The 23,652-nt window shown below is 33.2% G+C and overlaps 3 protein-coding genes across 6 annotated transcripts; 2 read left to right on the top strand and 1 right to left on the bottom strand.

Moving 5' to 3' along the window:
* The first annotated feature begins 1,705 nt into the window (after positions 1 to 1,705).
* Positions 1,706 to 4,899, top strand: LOC101213931. Of its 4 annotated transcripts, XR_969493.2 has the most exons (5): positions 1,711 to 2,162; positions 3,181 to 3,250; positions 3,323 to 3,401; positions 4,001 to 4,321; positions 4,454 to 4,688. XR_969493.2 is itself a non-coding variant. In XM_031885945.1 (4 exons), the coding sequence occupies exons 1-3, from the start codon at positions 1,821 to 1,823 to the stop codon at positions 3,382 to 3,384; spliced, it is 474 nt and encodes a 157-aa protein (XP_031741805.1). In that variant the 5' UTR covers positions 1,711 to 1,820; the 3' UTR covers positions 3,385 to 3,401; positions 4,720 to 4,899. The 4 variants fall into 4 exon arrangements, 3 of the variants coding, with proteins under 3 accessions (XP_004146455.1, XP_031741805.1, XP_004146456.1); XM_031885945.1 differs by lacking the exons at positions 4,001 to 4,321; positions 4,454 to 4,688 and adding an exon at positions 4,720 to 4,899; XM_004146408.3 differs by lacking the exon at positions 4,001 to 4,321 and having other exon boundaries at positions 1,712 to 2,162; positions 4,454 to 4,691.
* LOC101213685 (calcium-dependent nuclease) lies at positions 4,677 to 8,036 on the bottom strand. The gene is given in 9 exon segments (NM_001288597.1): positions 4,677 to 5,017; positions 5,215 to 5,283; positions 5,396 to 5,555; positions 6,490 to 6,546; positions 6,633 to 6,820; positions 6,898 to 7,014; positions 7,498 to 7,612; positions 7,690 to 7,745; positions 7,893 to 8,036. Coding segments are annotated over 9 exon segments (1,005 nt in total). The 3' UTR covers positions 4,677 to 4,918.
* Positions 8,037 to 16,815: 8,779 nt separating this feature from the next.
* LOC101220138 (cation/H(+) antiporter 15) lies at positions 16,816 to 20,731 on the top strand. Its single transcript, XM_031885418.1, has 4 exons — positions 16,816 to 17,098; positions 17,458 to 18,462; positions 19,255 to 19,268; positions 19,341 to 20,731. The coding sequence occupies exons 1-4, from the start codon at positions 16,892 to 16,894 to the stop codon at positions 20,644 to 20,646; spliced, it is 2,532 nt and encodes an 843-aa protein (XP_031741278.1). The 5' UTR covers positions 16,816 to 16,891; the 3' UTR covers positions 20,647 to 20,731.
* The last annotated feature ends 2,921 nt before the right edge of the window (positions 20,732 to 23,652 follow it).

Genomic DNA, 23,652 nt, shown 5'->3' with positions numbered 1-23,652 from the left:
AAGGTTGCTATCGTGGCGGGTATTAAATATGCGTGAGCTAGTTTTGGCCGCATGATTCTTTGATCATGTGCGAGCTATTCTTGGTCGTATATTCAAGTGTCTTGCCATGGTTGGATTTGAGTACATGTTTGTTGATTTGACTTGTGGTTTATAGTATTATATAATAATGACATTTTCAGTACTATTTCGTTAGAGATACATTTTTACGCATTGTTTTAGTATGTTTTACAAGTTTTTACTCCTAAGGAACTTGCCACTCATTGAGTTGGCTTTAAATGTTTTCTCCTCCCCCCTCCCCCAGGTAGCGGTTAAGGACCAAGTATTGGTTGAGCTCACCTTCGTTGATTGTAGACTCTCATTCTTATTGTATGTATATATTCAAGTCTTGTACTGCACTGTGGGATAGTTAGAAGTAACGAGGGTCACAATAAGGATTATTTGTGTTTTGTGAGGCCTCTTATTAGATTGTGTTTCTTTTTATAACCATTTCGTAGTTAAAAATAAACTTTAATTGGAACTTTGGACTAGATGGATGAGTGTGTGGTGAGACACACTCGATATTATTTTGAGTCTGCAAATATTTATTTATAGAAGTAAAAATTTTCCAACTTTTCAGGTTTGGCTACCCCAAATTTTAGGGAGAGATGCTGCCGAAATTTTTGTAGAATTTCTTAATATGTGTTCTATAGAAGTAAGTTGGAAAAATGTTATTTTCAAAAGTGTTTTATCATGCCACAATTTAAATTAGAGGAAAAAACCTAGATCAAGGTGTAACATATCGAGTAATCTCTACCACCTTCTAGGAGTAGATACTTGGATTTCGAGCAGGAAAAACAAGACTTTATGTTATTATTTCTAAATGCTTTACTGTTTAAGTTTTCATGTTATGATTTACCATTTACTGTTCTAAAGGTTTATGAAAAAATATTTAGAAACTATCACTCACTGGACTCGTTTAGCTCACACTCTTCAAAATGTTTTTCTACTTTTCAGGTAGAGATTGTGTCCTCGAAGCCTGAATCCCTACTATCCATCTACTAAAGGATTTCGTTTTGTTATTGTATGTGTCTTGTTGTTTTGTACTTGTTATTAGTTAGTCTTTTGTATTGTTAGACTGAGGTTTTTGAGAAGGCTGTTGTTAGGTTTTATTTTATGTAAATAAGGTCACATTATGTTTGTATAAAGTTATATAAAATTTGTTTTAATGAAAAGGGTTTTACCTGTTGTTCTTAAAAAGTTATGTGTTAAGTTTCCATCGTTGTTTATAGTTTAAAGGTTTAGATTAATGATTGTCAATTTAAATCATTCATTTTGTTTTACTTACACAAAAGTTTAAATTGATATATACATAAAGTTTATAGATTAAATTGATATATTTGTGAAAGTTTAGGTTTAAACGATACAAATATTAGTTTTGGGTTAAAATTGATAAATTTCAAAGCTCAAGGTTTAAATTCATACGGCTTCAACATACAATCTTATCATGAATAAATTGAGATCTACTTTTTTCATCATAATATTTCCAAATTTATATAAAAATGTTGTTGTAAATTTATTTGAAAAATTGTAAAGTTTTGGAACACATAACTTAGGATAATTTTTTTTGAGAAATTGTGTAAAAATGGATACAATTTGTAGTTTGGTGGGGTTTAAATTATATGACTAAAGTTACAAAACTATAGCTGAGGGTTATAAATTAAAATTTTCTTCCAAAGGATGAACAAATCTTAACTAAAATCGAAGAGGAAACATAAATCTGCGATTTCGCAAAGGCGAAATTGGGAGTTTCAATTCTCTCCAAAACAACTTTTTGTTGTCTGATGGCAAAATCGCTTCCATCGCCAGCTCGCTTTCAGCAATTCGCTAAGCTTGTCTTCTCCTCCAAAAACCCCCAATCACAACCCAAGAAGTCTCGGATCCGAGCTTCTCCTTCCGAAACTCCGATTTCCGGTTCCGTTCGAGTCATCTCCGAGCCGAATAAGAACAAGTACATGGAGGAGGAGGAGAAGAACCGGACTCCTTTGGCTGATGTGGTTTCGGATTGTGTCAAGCGGTGGTTTCAGGACACGCTCAAGGAGGCCAAAGCCGGGGATACGTCGATGCAAGTCTTGGTTGGCCAGATGTTTTGCTCCGGCTATGGAGTTCCTAAGAACACGAAGAAGGTTTGCGTTTTTTTTATTTTATTTTATCTCTACATTTCGAAATTTCGTGTTCATTTTCTTGCTGAAGTATCTGGGGAATTTGAGAGGAAATACAAAATGAATTTCGATTGGTTCTTGAAGGGTTGTGAAGTACTTCTAGGTTTTAGAGAATGTAGGTAATTTTGGGATGAGGTTCATTGGAGAATTTCATCCTGTTGGTTTGTCTTTTGAGCTTTTTCTAATTGCTAAGGTTATTATGGTTTGTTTTGTGTTGCTTAACGATGAATAAGGTTTTCTTTTGGCTTTCCTATTGAGATAGGGAAAGGCTCATTGGTTTGGTTTTGAATATTGCGCTCGAGAGAAATAAGAGTTGAGAGTCCTTAGTTGGGTGAAATTTGGTTCGCTTTGAACGTCTGTTGTGTTTGTGCCTTGAAGCACATGTTTGGGATTGGTTTTGAAATGTTTACTGTTCAAATCACTCTTAAACATGTTTTAAATTGATTAAAGGCATGCTTTAAGGGATCGGAAGGATTTTGAACCTGACATATTGATTTTGACCATTTCTGAATCACTCCAAAATATGCCCATAAAAGTCCTTTAACAATGTTTTCTTCTTAGCTAGAGTTCTTTTGTGGCATGGTTCTCTTTCCCTTTTCCACACCACTTCATGGAGTTAGTAGAATCACTTTTCAATAGGTAAACATAAACTTTTCTTGAGAGAAAAACGTGAGAGTAGTAGTACGGGATATGTTGGGAATATTAGTGGGATAGTGATAAGGGCATAGGGATAATTAGTTAGTGATGTCTTGGTAATAAGGGAGTTGAGCCCCTTAGAAGGGAGAAAAATTCCGGGTATTGTCCAGTATGCGACTTTGGGAGACACGTAATCCTCTCGAAAAGCTACTGATATTTTGGTTTCTTTTGGCATTGCAATATAGTTCTATCTTTTGTGTTTTCTGTTGTGTTCCTTATTAGGACAATCCTAACAAAAACAAACCCTGTTCTCATCATTAAGTAAATGTCTGATCTCTGAACTAAGGGACTTGCTTGGATCTATCGAGCTTCAAAATATCAGGCATCAGTTTGGAAAGCAAGCGATAGACATCCAGGTATTCAAATTCTACAAAGTTTGATTGGCAATAATCTTTCTACATTGCATTTTTACTTCTTTTGTTCTTTAGGTTATCTTGCAACCGATTCAGAATCAAGCGATAGGAGGGTGAAACGAGATAACGTCAGATGACCCTTTCACTAATCATAGTAAGTTGTGTTTTAAATTCAAACCTTTCTATTATAAGAATTGAATTCCTCATATGGTTTTAATTCACGTATGTGAAATTCAGCATAAACTTGGTTATGAAAAAGAAAAAAGGGAAACAAGTTATCATCTATCATGTTAATTTGTGTAGAAGTAAAAGTTCTTTTGTTTCTCAACTCCTCAGACAGAAAGCTTTTTCATTTATACATAAATATTTCATTGTGGATTGCTTTTATTTAAGTTCTATTGTCCATTATTACCTATGTAATCATAATGACGATTTCAGAAGGAATATAACATTTTTGGTTTATATCCATACTTGCCCTCAAATTTTCAAATTTGTTTCACTTTGGTTCCTAATACTTCTTTAAATCAATGAAATATTCAAAGATACCAAAGGTCCAAAAGGGCCATTTCATAGGGTATACAAAAGATGTTTCCAATTTGCAATAGGAAAAGAAACGGTCGTAGCCAAATTTATCTTAGCACAAAAACAACTTTTTTATCACTTGCAGATAATCATTTTAGTCGCTGAAATTTTGTCGTCTGGTTTTTAAGATAGACGAATAATTTTGAATATGTGTATTAACGTGTGTTGCAGTAGCACCTATTAGTCATGGAAGTAGATTGGAGAAAGTATTTGGTGGAGCTGTGATATTAGTAACTAGTAACAGAATAATTCAAGGGCTTCAAGGGCAACAAATGTTGTCATGCCCTGAGTCATTATATGGTGCCCGTGCCTGCTGCAGGCTTGTTTCTATAGGAAAACTATGAACAAGATATCTTAAGGAGATTGATCAGAGGGTAGTTTTTTTAATCTGACAATATGTGGAGGGAGAAAATCAAACCTTTGACTTCAAGTTGCTAGTATAAGATTTGTGTTAATTGAGTTATGCTCATACCGGCATTAATCATAAGATAGGTAAGTGTATATATTGGTGTTTCAATATTTTGTCAAGTATAAGTGTAATTTTTTGAGAGAGAAGATTTATCCATCTTTTCATCAAGTTATGGACGTAGTTAATTCCCTAATTTGTGTTACTCATTTTTGCAGCTAATAATCCTTGCACTGCCAAAGTTCACAGTCAAATGGGTTTGTGTTTTCTATCATAAGCTTTTGGTCACCCAATGTAATGTATCCTCACCATGTTAATCATATACTGTATTTGGTTGATTAAATTTAGAATGGTGAATGCATTTCCTTCCCAACCGATGGCTTTACTTTTCATGTGACGTTTTTTTGTATAGATATAACAAGCATATGATTTTTTTAAATATTATTACGAATATAACAATGTGTTCCTTTTCATTTCTCTTCAGTTACAAATTTACAAATTACCAGCAATGTTGAAGATGTTGATTAATAAATACTTTAAAGACAGAAGAGACCTTTTTGGGTTGATTTTAGGGTTCCCTCTTCTGCTTCTTGTCGTTGGTAGACATGAAATGGATGAACGTCCTTCATATATAAATTATAAGTGTTGTGTATTGAAACAGCAATAGCAACAAGCAGCCATTATTATTTCCCCTCACGCTTTCCCTTTCTCCATTCCCATGGCTGCTCTGGGTTTGAAGAAGCCCACAACCCAGCCCTTTTAGCTCGAGCCTCGTTTTCCCACTGTTATCAATAATTAAACAATTTGTAAGGCTTAGCCAAAAAGGCTCTTGTTGAGAAATATGTGTCGCTCTGCTTTTCCTATGTTATGATTAATGAAATTTTGCATGTGATTTTGAACCTTAATTTTGAAATAAGGGTTTATGCAATCAAACACTAAATTAATTAAAGATGGGTTAAATGGTAAATTTAGCCCTTGCCTTTGACAGCTCTGGACGTTTGTCATATGCTGTGTAATGCCAAGCAAACCCCTTTTTCAGCATTGCTTCCTGTAAAGACAACCAAAAACTTGTATTTGTCTAAACCAATAACATGAACATGAAGACTATACCATAGCGAAGAACAAAAAAAAAAAAAAAAAAGTGTAAATTTGTGTTTTACCTGAATAAACTTTCCATTACAATACAAGTCACCCACACATCGATTGTACCGATCTTCACCATACACATGTACTCTCAAACACTTGCCTTCAACAAGCCTTTTCAGTTCTTCTTTTGCCTCTTTCCCATAAGGCATTGCACTTTCTGGTGCGTCTATTCCTCTGCATCATATCAACTCTAAGGGGCAATACAATTTGTAATTTTTTTATGGAATAAATTCACGATCTCAACTATTTACTGTGATAATTGTTTAATATAGAGTTGTAATAATATTTTACAAAGTTTGGTGTATATTATAAATATTGTGATTAAAAAAATGAGGAAACAAATTATGGGGAAAAACATATATATATATATATAGTTAGTTATTATCTTAAGAGTTGGTTCAATTTAGGCTTCACATTTGAATTTATTTCAATTTGGTCTTAGGCGGCAAGATTTACACTTCTAATTTTGATTTTCCACTAAATACTTTTTTTTTTTTTCTAATCTTCAGTGTTAATGAATAATAATTTATCTAAGAAACTATTATTAATTAAGTTTCGTATTTAAGATTAAGAAACATTTTCAGATATAGTAAAATAAACTAAAATATTTACCAAATATAGCAATTTTGGATTCTATCAAAATAGAAACTGATAAACTGTCTATCAATGTCATAGAATCTGAATTTTTACAATAAGTTAGTAAATATTTTGTCAAATTAAAATTTTCTAACATTAATTAATAAAAAAGTTTATAACATTAATTAATAGATATTTTTAAACATCTTAATTAATGAATAGAAGTGGGTTTGAAATGAAAATTAAAGTTAAAGATATAAATGTTGAAACCTAGATATGAAACAAAAACAAAAATCCAAATTTCAAAAATAAAATGGTTGTATTAGTCAAACTCAAAATTTGAGTGTACAAAAAACCAAACGAAAACTCCAGATTCAAAAGAACGGTTAGATCAAAGGAGACAACATTTAAAATTTACATAAACTAAAATAAACGCACTGAGAGTTTATGAGTCAGAAAGGACAAACGATGATCAAAATATAGGGTCTAAAGCATCTAATGCAAATAGAGCTAATTTAAAATTTTTAATTACCTGAGACGAATTCTGTACTTTTTTGCAAGAACCTCCTCATTCTGAAAAGTAATTACCCTTTCGAAGAAGAAGAAACAGGCATTGAATCTCAGCAATCTATTTATAAATTCCAATTATATATAGTAGAGATAGAGATCATATACCTGTAACCAGCATCCGTGATTGTCTTGTGAAGAGCATCGGCCTTTGCAAAGTTCTTTGCGTTTCTAGCTCGTGATCTTTGAAGGGCTGCATTTCTAACCTCTTTTGGAACACAAGAGGACTCTCTCGGGTGTGATGTGCTCACATACACTGTCACTGTATCACCATCTGCTACAGCTTTGGCATCAACCTAGTATGAATTTAACACAATGAGAACGTACACGTTATGATCAAAATGGTTGGTCATTTCCCATAGAAGTATCTTACTGGCAGCGTCTGCAGCTCAAACTTGACTCCGTCAGGTATCGAGACGGCAGTTGGAACCGGAGCAGAAGGTTTGACGAGAGTATGAGGAAGAGGAAGACCATAGAATGTCAATAGTCCCTGTTGCCCATGAGACAAAACTTGATTAAGTGTGAGTTTGACATGCCCTTTTGAAGTGCATATGGGAGACTAGAATTGTTTTCCTTTTTTCTTTTTTCTTTCTCGGAAATTTGTAGAGGGAGTTCTTTATTTTACCCATTTTGTAAATTATGGTTTTGGAGAAATTGACTATTATGTATATAGTGATTTGTTTTGCACTACAGTTAATCAGATCCAACCCCATTGGATTTTGGAGTGTTCTATAAAGTCATCTAGAAATCTCCATGTATATACATACAGCTTTTCTTTACTAAAATTTTGAACACGAAATGGAAAGAAAAACAAATTTAATCAATGAGATAATCAGAGCTGCCCAAACTTGAAAGGGTGACTTTGATTCATTCAATTGAACTACTTAAAGTGAAGAGGTTGCCAGATTCTCAATCAAACAACACATACAACAGAGTAAACAATGGCATAATTAAACTAAATTTTTTACTGTACCTCGACATCTTTCTTTTGGTGTCTTTTGAGAGTCTGAATCACAAGTCTAGAAGCTTCTTCAGGAGTTCGTGGAGTTGGTTTCTCCGTCTTCCAAGCCTCAGCCAATTTTGCATACCTTCAAATGACCACCAAACAATCAAAATCTCACCACCACATAACTACAAATTCCCCACCCCGTAAAAAGAACCTCACCAATTCGCCTGTGCCTTCTTCGATGAAACCACATGCTTACTAAGCCCTGGAGGAACCTATCAAAAAACAAACAAATTCGTCAACACCATCAAAGTCCAAATCGTTCAATTAACAAATTGAACTAGGGCACAAGACATGATCCAATTCAAATCTTAAAATAATGCTCACCACAACAACAGCAACAACGGGAGCTAGAGATTTACCTGTGATGTGATCTCGAATTCGAAGAGATCGTGAGGGAGAGCGGAGACGCCGGCAGTGGAGGAAGATACGGCGGCGTGAGGAGGGAAGGAATCGGAGGTGGGACGGGAGAAGTGGCCGCAGAGGAACCTGAGTGCGTTTCCCATTTTTTTGCGGCCTTAGGCAATAATAGGAATCTTAAGGTTTCATTAATTTGGACTAAGAAAATTCTTAAGACTCAAGCAAAGTTCATACAAGACTTCCTTTTTTTCTCTCGAGCTGTGAGGAAGAAGAAAGACACGTGGCTGATGATGATTGGTTTGAACAAGACTTGCTAAACTGTCCTCTTAAGTGATCGTTTTTTTGGCTTTTGCGATTTTTTTATCTAATAGTAGAGGGACGCGTGGACGGTGTTGATTTACTACAAAATTTGTATATTTACCATAACTAACCTTTTAGCTTTGACTATGTTTTTTAGCATTTTAATAACTAATAATTTAGCTTTTAAATTTCATCATATCTAACAAATTAATCAAAGAATGTTATTAAGATTTAATGAATTTCTTACACGGTCAAATTGATTGAAAATCTTTTTTTTTTTTAACTTCAAAGAGTAAGTCTTTTGTTGGATTGGTATGGCAACCCTAGAGGGGGTGAATAGAGTTTAAATAAACTTTTTGATAAATAAAAAGTAAAATCAACTAATTAGATATTTTTTAAAATTTAAATAAAGAACCTTGTAAATTTTGTTAAATAACAAGATTGATAAAAAGATATGAATGGAAGTATGCAATCAAGCTCAACCAATAAGAATATGTAACTAAAATTAAATTAAAAAATAATTAGAAAAGAGTTAGAGAAGAAGACACCGTAATTTTATAGTGGTTCGGTTAAACTCAACCTACATCCACTTTCCCAAGCACCTCTTGGATTTTGATTGAAAATCTTCTTTGGACTCTTTCCACGGATTTGAGCCGAACCGATTCTTGCTCCTTTTTCGGGTTCAAGAGCAAACCCGATCATTTCCACGGGTTAGGATCCAACCGTTACAATATGTTGAAGTTTTTAAATCATACAAAAGAAAACCCTCTAAAAGAGTGAGTATACAATTTGAAGCTCACAAATTTAATCCTCACAATATAATAAGAAGCTCTCAAGAATAAGATGAAAAGAATAAAAATTGGAAGCTTTAGAGAGAATAACAATGTTGGCTTTTTGCACTTTTTGAGGATTGTAAAGATGTTAATGATCTTGTGTAAATGTGAAGTATTTAAAAAGAGAGGAAAGATAAATTCAAAATCATTTGGGTTATTAGATATAAGTAAAAGAAAAATGAATGGTTGAGATTTAAACTTAATTAGCCGTTGACACAATACAAATAATAATATAATAATATGTCTTTTCAAAATACTTTGTTTAAAAAGAAATCAATAAAGCAACTTCACCCTCTTTTAAAACAACTAGCCATTAGACACAAGGAAAAATAATAATATTAAAATCATTTTCTTTTTAAATTCATTTTCTTTATAAAAGCCAATAAAACATAACAAAAAGCCACATTTGTTACTCTTTCATTGCTCCAAGTGGCTTTCTCTAATTGGTTCAAATTGAATGCTTGGTCGCCACGTCACAATCTCGGATATTTTTCCGTTAACCTTCTTTTAGCAATATTTTCTTCATTTGCACTTCGATTTGGGTGATTCAAGAGGCGTTAGAATCATTTTTCCAAGTTCTACGATATGGTCTATTCAAATTAATAAAATTGTCAATAAAAAAATCAGATTTGTTATCATCAAAACATAAATTAATTGAATAATTAAAATAAATTAATTTGAGATTAAGGGCCAAAAAGCCCACATCTTTGACATGAGAAACGTTGATAATTAATTTTAGAGAGATTTTCTACAAATTAAATTATTAAAAATTTCTAAAGGTAGAAATTAATAAAGGGTATGAGACAAAAAAAAAAATTGGTTATTATAAACATAAGTTGTTATAGTTGGGTTATAGTTGTTTGTGCGTGGGATGTAAGGTTATTATAGTTTAGATTACAATAATATTTATTTGAAGGATAAACTATTTTAATTCGAGAATGAAATAGTAAAAGCGAATAATTAAAAAATAATGAAGGTAAATTTTTTTTAAAAAAAAACCTATAACAAATAGCAAATAGCAAATATTCTTGCAAAATGAAGGGACGTTAGGAATGCATAATGGGTTATTATAGTTTGTGGTTATGATAAGCCGTGTGTTAATATAGTATGTGTTTGAAGTGCAGTAGTTTGCACTTAGACTCCTGATTATTTTAGTTCGTGTTGTAATAATTTGTGTTTGAATTGTATCTATTATAGGTATTTCCATTTATTAAGTAGTAAAATTTAAACAATCAGTGTATCAAAATTTTTTGGAAAAAATCGTTTAGATTTAACTACCCAAATTTAAATGATTAGATATAAATGATTGTGTAGCAAAAATACTCAAATCTAAATGATCGTTGAAAAAAATAGTTTTCTATTTTTCTAAAAGACCGTCTAGGAAATAATAGTCAAATCTAAATGATTGTTTATTGTATATGAGTTTTTTTCGTTTTTTAAATTGTTCCATTTACTTCGTTATATTTTTTAAAAGATCACTTTTTTTTATCGACTTAAAAAAAATTATTCTGTAAATAAATTAAATAATTATAATGTTTTTCATAAATCATAAATAATTATAATAATATCATAATAAAATAAAACATTTGTTTTTCATTACTACTACTATACTAACACACGATTTATTATAACCACAAACTCTAATAACCCATTATGCATTCTCAATGTCCCCTCATTTTGCAAGAATATTTGCTATTTGCTATTTGCTACCATTTTTATTATTTTACCATCATTATTTTAAAGTTTTATACTTGAGCAAAATTATCCAAAAGTATAAGGGTGTTTTTTCGTTTGATAATCATTTAGTGTAAACAATCAAACCTTATCTTTGGCTATTTTATCATCGGGATGATGTGGTAACATTAGAAGTGCAAGCACCAGTCAAGGGTAGAGCCACGAAATAGGGTTTTCTGACTTAGCTAGATAACAAGTTTTTGTTTTGCAGAGTTCTAATTTTTTTACAGTTCAGTTGCTATTTCCATGTATTGACGACTGAAGAATTCTAGCGAGAACAATTTTAAGACGTCTTCATCTGCTTTGATGGCTTCAACACATTTTAATCTAATGTCGTTTGAACTCAACCACCTATTCCGTTTTGAAGGGGCAAAATTCAAAAGATAGAGATAGAAGATGTTGTTCCTCCTTACGGTCAAGAAAGTTGTTGATGCCTATACCACGAAGAAACCTAAGGTTCCAAAGGAAAATCTCACCGAGGAACAAATCAAGGTAGTTGCTGATTGTTTTATCCTAGAAATGACGTGGTAACATAAGAATTGCTAGCACAATCAAGGATACAACCACGAAATAGAGTTTTGCAACTCAGACAAATAACAAGTTTTTGTTTTGTAGAGTTTTAATTTTTTACGGTTAAGTTGCTTTTTCTATTTATTGACGGATGAAGAATTCTAGCGAGAACAATTTAAAGACATTTTCATCTGCTTTGATGGCTTCAACACATTTTGACTTGATGTCAATTGAACTCAACCACACCTCTTCCATTTTGAAGGGGCAAAGTTCAAAAGATAGAGACAGAAGATGTTATTCTTCTTTACGGTCAAGAAAGTTGTCGATGCCTATACCACGAAGAAACCCGTGAGGTTCCAAAGAAAAATTCCATTAAAGAAAAAATCAAGGCGACTTCTTACTGGGAAGAAAAAGATTTTTTATGCAAAAAAAATTATCTTAATGGTTTAAATGGTAAGCTCTATGACTATTATTGCACAATGGAGACAACAAAACTGGTATGAGAGACCTTGAAGAAAAAATATGACACTAAGGAGGCTGGATCCAAGAAACATGTTGTCAGCCGTTACCTAAGATATAAATGACAGCTGAAAGATTAGTGGAGGTTCAGTCCCATGAACGGGAGAACAGAAATAATCAGTGAAGGCATGTCCCTTGATGAACAATTTTTAATAGGTGTTATTATTGACAAACTACCTCCTCCGTGGAAGAATTTTAAAAATACCCAAAGGTACAAAGACCAAAAAATTCTCTTTGAAAAGTCTGATTACTTGACTGAGGATTGAAGAGGAGGCCTGAAAGCAAGACCAGAGGGAGGAGGTGAATTTTGTACCAAGGAGGCATGTCCTTGCTATGGTAAAACCAGAAAGAGGAATAAAGGAAATAAGAGGAAGAGCTAGAATCAAGGATCCAACAACCATCAAAATAAAAAGAAACAGAAACACCCCTCAAGAGAAATGGTACAGTTCATCTGCTATAATGATAGGAACAAGAGTCATCTTGCTAGTTAGGCGAACTTGTTAGAAGGACCATTAATTGTCATGATCACGTAAGTAAATGTGATTAGTGGTTCTAAGGGATAGTGAATAGACACTGGAGTGACGCAACATGTCTATCACAACCATAGTCTATTTAAAACTTATAACGAGATTAATGATAAAAAAATTATGCTGGAAGATCATCACTCAACAAAGATTGCTAGCATCGAAGATGTAGAGCTAAAGTTTACCTCTGAGAAGATTCACACACTAAAGGAAGTTATGCACACCCTATAAATAAGGAAGAATCTAGTGTTGGACGGCTATCTCTTCAACAAGGTTGGCTTCACTCAGACTCTAAATTCTGATCTTTTTACTTTAATAAAAAACAATGTCTTTGTGGGGAAGGGTTATGCTACTGAGAGCATGTTTAAATTAAACCCCGAAATTAATAAAGTCAAATCTTTTGTGTATCTTGTGTTCTTTTAATATTTGGCATACTAGATTTTGTCAATTAAGAAATGACTAATAAGTAACATGAGTAGATTAGAAATGATCTTTAAGTTATCCATGAATGAATTTGGGAAATGCGAATTTTGTAGTCAAGATAAAATAACTAAAACTTTGCAAAAAGTTTGTACTTATAGAATCTGAGCCTCTAAACTTAATTCATTATGATCTACGTGGATTTCATGGGCATCATGACCAAGGTTAGTAAAAGATATTTTATTACTTTCAAATATAATTGTACTGACTTTACCTTTATATAGTTACTGAAAAATAAGAGTGATGTCTTAAATGCTTTCAAATCTTTTGTATGTGAAATAGAAAATCAGCATAATAGGAAAGTTAAAAAACTTCGTAGTGATAGGAAAATTGAGTATGACTTAGACAATTTATACACGTCGAAGTATGAAAATTGAGTATGACTTAGACAATTCCTATAACTCACATGGAATAATACACGAAAAAACTACATCTTACTCTCCTGAGATGAACGATAAAGCCAAGAGAAAAAATAGGACTCTAGTTGAGTTAGTAGTTACCATTTTACTCAACTCACAAGCTGTGTCTTATTGGTAGGGTCAAATTATCCTTATCGTGTGTTACATCCTTAATAGAATTCTAAAATCTAAAAATATTACTTAACCATACAAAATTCTTAAGAAAAAAAACCAAATCTGTCTTACATTAGAACTTAGAGTTGTCTTGGATTTGTTCGAATTCTAAACCCTAAAAGAAGAAAACTTTTTAGTAGCCTAGGGATGTGTCTTTATATAGGTTATGCAGTAAATCCTATAGGTTCTATCACCTAGTAAACCAAGTAGTCATTGATAATGTTTTCTCATTTTCATAGCATATAAAAAAGACAATGATCAACTGTGATCTTGACTACATCAATCTTCTTACCCCCTATATTTATCACATTTCAAAACAGTCAAGATACATAGTTTCTACTCAAACAATTTGTGGATTACACATAGATAAATATTTTTTTATATATAAAAAACACGCTATAAAGTTGGTTTCATTTCGACATTGTAATTTGAATCTTTTTTTGAAAAGTAACTGTTAACAACCGTTGTTGTGAAATTCATAGACGTAAAATTTTATGTATTTACAAGTTCAAGTTAACAAATCTAAGAAAAAATAGGAGTTATGATCGGTGAAATCTAAGAAAACGAAAAACAGAAAATTGGGAGCATGGATTGTGGGGTTGGAAGAAGAAAACAAGCGTATAGTTCACAAATTTGTGTTCATTTTTTCGCATGTATGTATTACATATTCATATTGAAGGGATAAAAGTCGTACGTTACAGAAGAATTTAACAGAAGCCTAAACTCAAATTTAATTGGAAAATTAAATTTTAATACATTGGAAAAGGAATACATAAACTAATTTATCGTGGCTAAGCATGCTTTAAAAAAATAGAAATTACAAAGAGATTGAAACTTATGTATGCTATCGGCTCCGTATGTCCTAAATGTCAATTTTGAGGTCGCACCACTTGGAAACTTCCTAATTTCTGAGAATAAGATTTTGGTTTGTGAAGTTATTAAGAGAAATGGTGTACGTTGGAAAGCATGCCACGTTCCTTAAATAACTCCCACGTAAAGATTTTGGTTTAACTAATTAATTATTTAACGAAGTACAAGTCTAACTAGTTAACGAAGTTACATCTAGTGGTTACTATTTTGTGGTCCGACCTTAGGCAAACTCATCGTCTAGGATACCCCCACTCGCATGTCACCTACATGAATGTGTTTGATCATTGTTTTTGTATCAAATACAAAGTGAGTCATAATCATAATATTACCAAAATAAGGTACCTAGTTTTATCTCTATACTATAGACTCTTTTAGTTGTATCTCGAACATTGTTTCCTGTATGTCTCTACATATTGTTCAAGACTCATCAAACAACTTAAGATGTTAGTTTATTGGATTTATGTTAGTAAGACAAAACTAATAATATAATCAATAACGTTTTATTGAAATAATAATAATAATACTTTATTAACAACGTCAACGAATTACATTTACTATTAGGACATAAAAACCAGCACATATAAGTCCATCTAGCACGTATAAGTCCATATAGGTTGGTGTTTGAAATTTTAAATTTGAATGAGAAGGATTCTTTTAAGAATTTAAGGTATAATTAAAATCAACTTCTTTAAAAGTATTTTTTATAGCTTACACATATTAAGCTGTTCACATGAGATTTCTAGAGAAATTTAATCGTGGAATTGAACTTCTGTTGATGTTATGTTTGTGCTAATTTGATGCGATGTGATTTAATCTCTAGTATTTGATCATTTGGTTCTCTCTCAGTCGAATGAGTATACTTGATTATGGAAGCGAAGCGCTTGATGTTTTAGTGTTTAATGCAATGTGATTCGATCTCTAGTGTTTGATCCTCTTGATGTTTGAGTCTTGGAACAATATTTGCATTTTCAAAGAACTAGAGCTTCAATGAGTCATTCAGGAGTTAGAGATCCGTTTGATTGTTTGGGAGAATTCTCTCTCTAGGCCTCTATTAGTTGAATGCCTACGCTTGATTTGAGGAAGCAAATCACGTGATGTTCTTGAAGTTGGAGTCTTGGAAGAAAACTTCTATTTTCAAAAGAATTTCAATCTTCGAGAGGGTGGTTGGCTTCAGAAGTTAGAGAGTCTCTTGGTTTTTGGAAGAATTCTCTCTAAATCTTATGAAGTCAAGAATTTATGTCCTTCCACAAATGAAGAGAACTATTTTATTTATCGAGTTCTTTGATAGATTTTATGGGCTTAGGCCTGGTTGGTTCATGGATTAGATCCATGGGCTCAACCACATAGATTTTGGTCATATTTAGTTTTTATGCTAAATTAAGCTTATTTTCTTTAACTCAACTCAATTTTAGCTCAAATAAATAATATTTAATTTAATAAAAAAATAATTAGTTTGATCCAACGGTAATGATTAAAACATGTGACATCATCAGAATTGATCCATTTATGTTTTCAATTTTAGTTTGAGTCACAGGTAACATTTAATTAGCTCAAAGTTCAATTATTTATATTTTTCTCACCATTAATCTAGTAAATAACATGACAATATGTTATTGGTTCAAAAAAGTTTATTCTAACTTTTCAATAAAAGGAATGAATGATTTTTTTTAGTTAATGTTTCGAATATTATTCATGGATGTATTGGTTTTTATCGAATATTATTCATGGATATATTGGTTTTTGTTACTCATGCATATGTAAAAATGGTAAGGTAATCCTAACAAATAACAATAAATAAGTCATGGATATAGCTTACAAAACGTGCAAACTAAAAGGTTAATTTTCTCAATAAAAATTCATGTTTGTGATAGTAAGTTAATTACTTCGTGAAAATAACCTAATGACGTGTGTTGTTGGTAAAATTATGGTGAAGTATTTAGCCTATAAAGGGGATGATCCAATAGATCTTCCATGATAAATGTTTTATTTAGTAAAATATGGTGTGGTTGAATTCGAGAAGAATCATGAAGGCCGACTCCTAGGGTCGGGCATGGAAGACCAAATTTGTAGATCAATTCATGAAGGCTATGACCACGAGGGAAAAATAATCTTAAACCTCTATATTTGTTTCTAGTTCTCGTTTCAAACCATTACTAACTTTATTGTTTGAGCGTCGGTGGTCAAGCACCATACTGATGAAGATGTTTGCTCGATTTCCTTCTAAATATTATAAATCTACGTCATGTTTGCAAGAAATAGTTAAAATTATTTTTTTGTTTTTATTTGTAAAAATGTTTTTATGCATTTAAAGTTAATTTAAACAATACTAAAAATACATTATTTAAAAACATTGAATGAATTAGTTTGGAGGGAATAAAGATATGATTTAGATCAAAAGTATTTAATTAGGAAAAGATTAATATGATGGAATTGAATAAGAATATTAGAAGAAAAGCAAGTTAGTTAACTTTAAACCATAAATTCCCAACAAACAAAATTTGAAATTTGTGGTTAAAGACAACAATAAATCCACAACACTTGGAAAACCATCCTTCTCTATTTGTTCCCTCACTTCCCTCTTCTCTCAAACAAAGAAATTACAAATAATTTCTTACTCTCTCTTACATTCTTCTTCTTCTTGAAGATTGTCCCATGAGAAATGTCTATGGATTCTATGAACCAAACTTACGTATGCGAAACTGTTGAGCGCCGAGGGGATGATACATGGCAATATCTATTCCAAATGTCTGTAAAATCCCCCTCTTCTCTCTTCTTATTACAACTCTCTGCAATTTCCTTAGTTTCTCAACTCATGGAATCCCTTTTCAAACCCCTTGGACAATCTACAGTCGTCTCTCATATCTTTGTAAGTTTCTTCCTCAATCCATAATGCTTTATGTGTTTGCTGTATGTGTGTCAATCACAATCCGCAGTTAATTGTCTTGTATGGATGCACTCTACTTGTTTGAGGATGCATGAAAATCCAATGCCTGAATTGTTAATTAATGTATGTTGAAGAGAGAATGCTGAACATTCTCTAGTTTCTTGTTAACTTACTAATACGTTGGTTTGGATATCATATGCAAACTACTAATACTACAATGAGAAGAAATGACATTACAAAAATTCAAATGTAGGATCTGTAACTTTGATAATGTTAAGTTAATGTATATCTGGTCTCCTAGATGTTTTCTTAATAGATTATCTGGAAAATGTTGCTTATAGGGTGGCATCATCTTGGGTCCTTCGTTCTTAGGGCAAAAAGAAGAGATAGCAAGAACGTTGTTTCCCCAACGAGGGAACCTCGCATTGGAAACTTTTGGAAGTTTTGGCCTCATGTTCTTCCTCTTTGTCATGGGAGTGAAAATCGATGCGACAGTGATGCTACGACCAGGGCGACAAGCGTTGGTTGTCGGTCTGTCTGTGTTCGTCTTCACCTTTATACTACCTCTCACATTTGTCTTCATTTTGAAGCATTCCATCCCAACGCACGACCACATCACCGACGCTCTTTATCTCATAGCTTTGTGTCAAACCTTGATCGGCTCTCCCGTTATCGCTTGTCTACTAACCGAGCTCAAGATCTTGAATACTGACATCGGCCGCCTAGCAATTTCATCATCCATGTTCTGTGATGTATTAGCCATGTTCGCAGCAGTTGCTACGTTATCATTCACAGAGAGCAAGAGAGCCAACAACGGCCAAACTCCATTATATTCACTAATATCGTCATTTGCACTTATTGCTGGCATCTTCTACGTCTTCAAGCCTATAATTCTTTGGATGCTGAAGCGTTTTCAACAACGAAAGTTGATCCATGAAGTCTTTATTATCTGGATATTCCTTCTTGTGTTGTTCTCTGGGTTTTTGAGTGAAATCATAGGGCAACATTATTTCTTGGGGCCATTGGTTCTTGGCTTGGTTGTGCCAGATGGTCCTCCATTGGGTGCTACCATTGTATCCAAAGTGGAAACTATAGCTTCAAGACTGTTCTATCCAACTTTTCTGGCTGTTAGTGGATTGCAAACCAATATCTTCATTATCAAACTTGAACAATGTTGGCCTGTTGTGGTTGTTATTCTGTTTTCCTGTCTTGTTAAGATTGGAGCAGTGGTTTTTCCGGCAAGATACTTCAATCTACTACATGGAGACGCTTTGGTTCTTGGCTTTATTCTGAATGCTAGAGGGTTCTTGCAGCTGATTCTTTTCAATTTCTGGAAGCACGGACAGGTAATCACCCAAAAATACCATATTTATTTTGACTCGTTCATGCTTATGCATTTAGTAAAGCTAATAATATCATTAGTAAATCTATTTAGTAAAGCTAATAATATCATTAGTAAATCTGTTAACACTGAAAATTTAAACTGTTATGGTTTTAGCATTATGAATAATATCGTTAAAAAAATGTCAAAAAATATATGATCTTGTATATGGGAGAGAATCTGAGCTTAACAACTTCACGTTGCCTTCTTAAAACAATTGTACTCACTCTAGTACTCGAGTGTTGTGAGTAATTTTCTCTTAAGATAGAATATATTACCTTTCTTATAAAAGCACAAGATCCAATTAAGTACACTATGTGAAAATAAATTATACATGAACCAAACTTTTATAAAAGCAAGAAAAGTTGTATGGAAGATAAGTGCATATGAAAAGAAAATTCTAAAATGCATTTGGAAAAAGAAATATTTATAGACTAATTTATAGCCATTTGAATAAGAGACAAGTCTCTTATTCGATTTGGTTATTTATTAAAAGATGTATTCATGAAACAATGTAACCTCCACAAATGATCACATACATTTATTCCAACTTTTAGTAGCTATGGTTTGAGGCTTTATTAGAGTTTGAACCAAGAACATTCAAGTAATTTATGCATCCATGAATATATTGGTGCTTGTTAAAGTTTATGGACTAAATTGTAATAGATTCGAAAGTTCATGAACGTTTAAGAACCAGGTGTGAATTTTTCCTAAATCAATTAACTTAAGGTCGACATATTATTTTGAATACCATCAGGTCATTGCCTCTATGTATGTTATGTTTAAAGGAAACATACAACATAATAAAAATTTTGACATTTAGTAATGATTTGAACATTTTAGGAGACTACAAAGCCAAATTGATGGTAAGATGAAGAAGAAATATAACTTATTAAGCTATTCAATATATAATATACTCTTGACAGAACATCTTCATCTATTTTTTCTAATGTTTTTTCTGCAGTTGATGACAGATGAAGAGTTTTCTTTATCTGTTATGGCAGTGGTGATTTTGACAGCCACTGTAACACCATTAATCAGACTTCTTTATGATCCATCAAAACGCTACTTTTCATCATCAAGATGTACAATTCAACATCTGAAAGCCGAGACTGAGCTTCGAGTCTTGGTCTGCATTCACCATCAAGACAACATCCCCACCATCATTAATCTCCTTGAAGTGTCTTATGCTTCAAGAGACAGCCCACTTGTTGTCATAGCTCTAATTTTGGTTGAGCTCATTGGGAGGAGCAATCCGGTTCTTATCGCACACCAAGCCGATTGCACGCTCGAAAGATCTTCGTCTAAAGCAACCCACATTATCAATGCCTTGAGGCAATATGAAGATCACAACGCAGGCTATGCTACCGTCGATGCTTTCACTGCGATATCGCCATACGACCTTATGCACGACGATGTTTGTAGACTCGCATTTGATAAGAGGGCAACCATTGCTATTCTTCCTTTCCACAAGCAGTGGGCGATCGATGGCACGATTGAGAGGGTGAACCGAGCCATCCAGAATATGAACTTACAAATCCTTGAAATGGCACCTTGTTCAATTGGAATTCTAATAGATAGGGGAGTCTTGACTAAGCAAGTATCCGTCTTGACTGCACGAACTCCATATCATATTGCAGTGTTGTTCGTTGGTGGCCCGGATGATGCGGAGTCATTAGCTTTAGGAGCTCGTATGGCCAAGCATCACATGGTCGACTTAACCGTCATTCGGTTCCTTTTGTTTGGAGCTGAAAACAGCAAGAATAGAAAGCATGACACTGAGTTGATCCATGAATATAGACAAGCCAACTTGGGGAATGAGCATTTTGTGGTTGTGGAAGAGATGGTGAGAGATGGCTCTGGTTTAGCGGCATCCATTAGAGGCATGGAGGATTGCTTCGACTTAATAATCGCGGGACGACGACACGAGGAGAACCCCATTCTCGACGGCCTTCACCAATGGAGTGAGTGTCCGGAGCTCGGGGTGGTCGGCGATATACTTGCATCTCCGGACTTCAGGAGCTCGTCGACAGTGATGGTGGTGCAGCAACAACGGTTAAGAGGGAGATTTTCAGGGAGAAAGATGATGAATAGCAGCCTTGTTCATGATGCTCCGACGGGATCTTGGTCTATAATGATGGAGAGGTGAAATAGGGCATAGCTTTACAAAATCCTTCTTTTTTTTTCCTGTTAGTTTTTTGGGGAATTGACAAAAATAGGCCAAAAATGGGATAGACAAAGACTTTTAGGATTGATTGTAAAAAAGTTGACATTTAGGACAAATTGGAGGTGAAATGACGAAAATACCCTCATTTCAGATTAACCATTTCAATTTAAGAACCTGCGAGATGTCTGCGAGATGTTTACGAGATGTCTACCAGATGTTTGCGAGATAAAATAATAATAATAATAAATTGTTTTAATTGTTTTATTTTTTTTTAAATCCGAATATGAATTGTGTTGTATGTATATATATTTGCATCTTAAATGTATAAATCAAATATTATTTTTTATTGTTTCAAGTTGATTTATGGTTGATTTAAGGTTGTTTTAGAGATGTTTCCAAGGATGTTGGCAATTTATTATTATTATTATTTTATCTCGCAAACATCTCGCAGACATCTCGTAGGTTCTTAAATTGAAATGTTTAATATGAAATAAGGGTATTTTCGTCATTTTACCTTCAATTTGTCCTAAATGTCAACTTTTTTACAATCAATCCTAAAAGTCTTTATCTACTCCATTTTTTGCCTATTTTTGTCAATTCCCCTAGTTTTTTGTAAATTTTTTATAATTCACTAGGCATTTAGAAAGGTGTTAAATATAGGAAATTTTCTCTTTAATTCGTTTGATAATCTAATATATAATTATAAGATCGTTCAAGGAGATTTCTAGGGAAATTTATATCATATATAAAACATAGACATAGATACATACTCCTTACTAAAGTTGATCCGCCTAAATGTTTGTTTTCTATGGATAAATGTTTGTTTTCTATAGATATTGTGTATATGATCATTACTTGGCCCTAGCGACTGGGTGACCTTATTTTGAGTGGTATTCAAGTCTTTTTGTCAATAAAAGCGAGAAAAAAAAATGTCAGAGAGTGAGTTTTTATTTTCGTCTCAAAACGTTGAAAAGTGAGCAAATGCTATAGCCTACGAAGAAAGGATCCAATTTAGAACGATGTCAAAGGTCTCGGAAATTCACATCTAGCTACTTGGTGGCTTCATTTTAAGTGGTATTCAAGTCTTTTGTCCAAAAAACCGAAAAAATATGCCCAAGAGTCATTTTTTGTTTTCGTCCAAAAACGTTGAAAAGGGGGCCAATGTTAGCCTACGAAGAGAGGACCCAATTTAGAACGATGTCAAAGGTCTCGGAAATTCACATCTAACTACTGGGTGACCTCATTTTGAGCGATATTCAAGTTTTTTGCTTGTGAAAGCTGGAAAAAATATGCCCAATTGTCAGTTTTTATTTTCGTCCCAAAACGTTGAAAATGGAGTCAATGCTATAGCCTACGAAGAAAGGACCCAATATAGAACGATGCCAAAGGTCTCAGAAATTCACATCTAACTACAGGGTGGTCTCATTTTGAGCGATATTCAAGTGGTCTCATTTTGAGCGATATTCAAGTTTTTTGCCCATAAAAGCCGAAGAAAACATGCCTGAGAGTCAGTTTTTATTTTCGTCCAAAAAACGTTGAAAATGGGGCCAATGTTATAGCCTAAGAAGAAATGACCCAATTCAGAACGACGCCAAAGGTCTCGAAAATTCACATCTAACTACTGGTTGGCCTCGTTTTGAGTGATATTCAAGTTTTTTGCCCATAAAAGCCAAAAAAAAATATGCGCGAGAGTCCGTTTTTATTTTCGTCCCAAAACGTTGGAAAATGGGCCAATGTTATAGCCTACAAAAAAATGACCCAATTTAGAACGATGCCAAAGGTCTCGGAAGCCAAAGAAAATATGCCCGAGAGTCGGTTTTTATTTTCGTCCCAAAACGTTGGAAAAAGGGTCAATGCTAGCTTACGAAGAAAAGACTCAATTTAGAACGATGCCAAAGTTCTTGAAAGTTCGCATCTAACTACTCAGTGGTCTCATTTTGAGTGATTTTAAAGTTTTTTTCCCATAAAAGCCGAAGAAAATATGCCTGAGAGTCAAATTTTTATTTTCATCTCGAAACGTTGGAAAAATGGCCAATGTTATAGCCTACGAAGAAATAACCCAATTTAGAACGATGCCAAAGGTCTCGAAAGTTCGTATCCTACTATTGAGTGGTCTCATTTTGAGTGATAGTAAAGTTTGTTGCTCATAAAAGTCAAACAAAGTATGTTAGAGAGTTGATTTTTATTTTCATCTTAAAACGTTAGAAAAAGGGCCAATGTTTTAACCTACAAAGAAAGGACCCAATTTAGAATATGCCAAAAGCCTCGAAAGTTCGCATCTAACTATTAGGTAGTCTCATTTTGAGTGATATTAAAGTTTTTTGCCCATAAAAGCCGAAAAGAATATGTCCGAGAGTCAACTTTTATTTTCGTCTCAAAACGTTGAAAAAATGGTTAATGCTATAGCCTAAGAAGAAAGGACCCAATTTAGAACGATGTCAAATGTCTCGAAAATTCACATCTAACTACTGGGTAACCTTATTTTGAGTGACATTCAAGTTTTTTGCCCATAAAAGCAAAAAAAAAAAAAAAAAAAAACCTGAGTATCAGTTTTTATTTTTATCCCAAAATGTTGAGAAATTGGCCAATGTTATAGTCTACGAAGAAAAGACCCAATTTAGAACGATGTGAAATGTCTTGGAAATTCACATCTAACTATTGGGTAGCTTTATTTTGAGTGATATTCAAGTTTTTTTTGCTCATAAACTTTAGCCGAAAAAAATATGTCTGAGAGTTAGTTTTTATTTTCGTCCCAAAACCTTGAAAATTGGCCAAAAATTTAGGATTCTAATTTTTAATTAAAGACTAAACCAATGTTTTGTAGAAGAACACAAAATGTCACTTTGTCTTCAAGATTTTAATCGCCACCATTTTGATCATTGACATTCGACTTCACTTTCTCAACTCATGTGCTAGGTGAATTCCATACACAAAAAATAAAAATTTCTTAGTGTCTCCAGTTTGAAATATTTCATGATTCATTGAGGT

The sequence above is a fragment of the Cucumis sativus genome, chromosome 5, assembly GCF_000004075.3.
Source record: "Cucumis sativus cultivar 9930 chromosome 5, Cucumber_9930_V3, whole genome shotgun sequence".
Classification (NCBI taxonomy): Eukaryota; Viridiplantae; Streptophyta; class Magnoliopsida; order Cucurbitales; family Cucurbitaceae; genus Cucumis; species Cucumis sativus.
The sequence above is the reverse complement of the archived record's forward strand: the minus strand, read 5'-3'. Positions and strand labels throughout refer to the sequence as shown.

Excerpts from the sequence above, each read along its gene's own strand:
- LOC101213931 (XM_004146407.3), top strand. The coding sequence starts at position 1,821 with ATGGCAAAATCGCTTCCATCGCCAGCTCGCTTTCAGCAATTCGCTAAG. Across the intron at positions 2,163-3,180 it reads TTCCTAAGAACACGAAGAAG|GGACTTGCTTGGATCTATCG; the intron begins GTTTGCGTTTTT and ends CTCTGAACTAAG.
- LOC101220138 (XM_031885418.1), top strand. The coding sequence starts at position 16,892 with ATGTCTATGGATTCTATGAACCAAACTTACGTATGCGAAACTGTTGAG. Across the intron at positions 17,099-17,457 it reads CAGTCGTCTCTCATATCTTT|GGTGGCATCATCTTGGGTCC; the intron begins GTAAGTTTCTTC and ends TGTTGCTTATAG.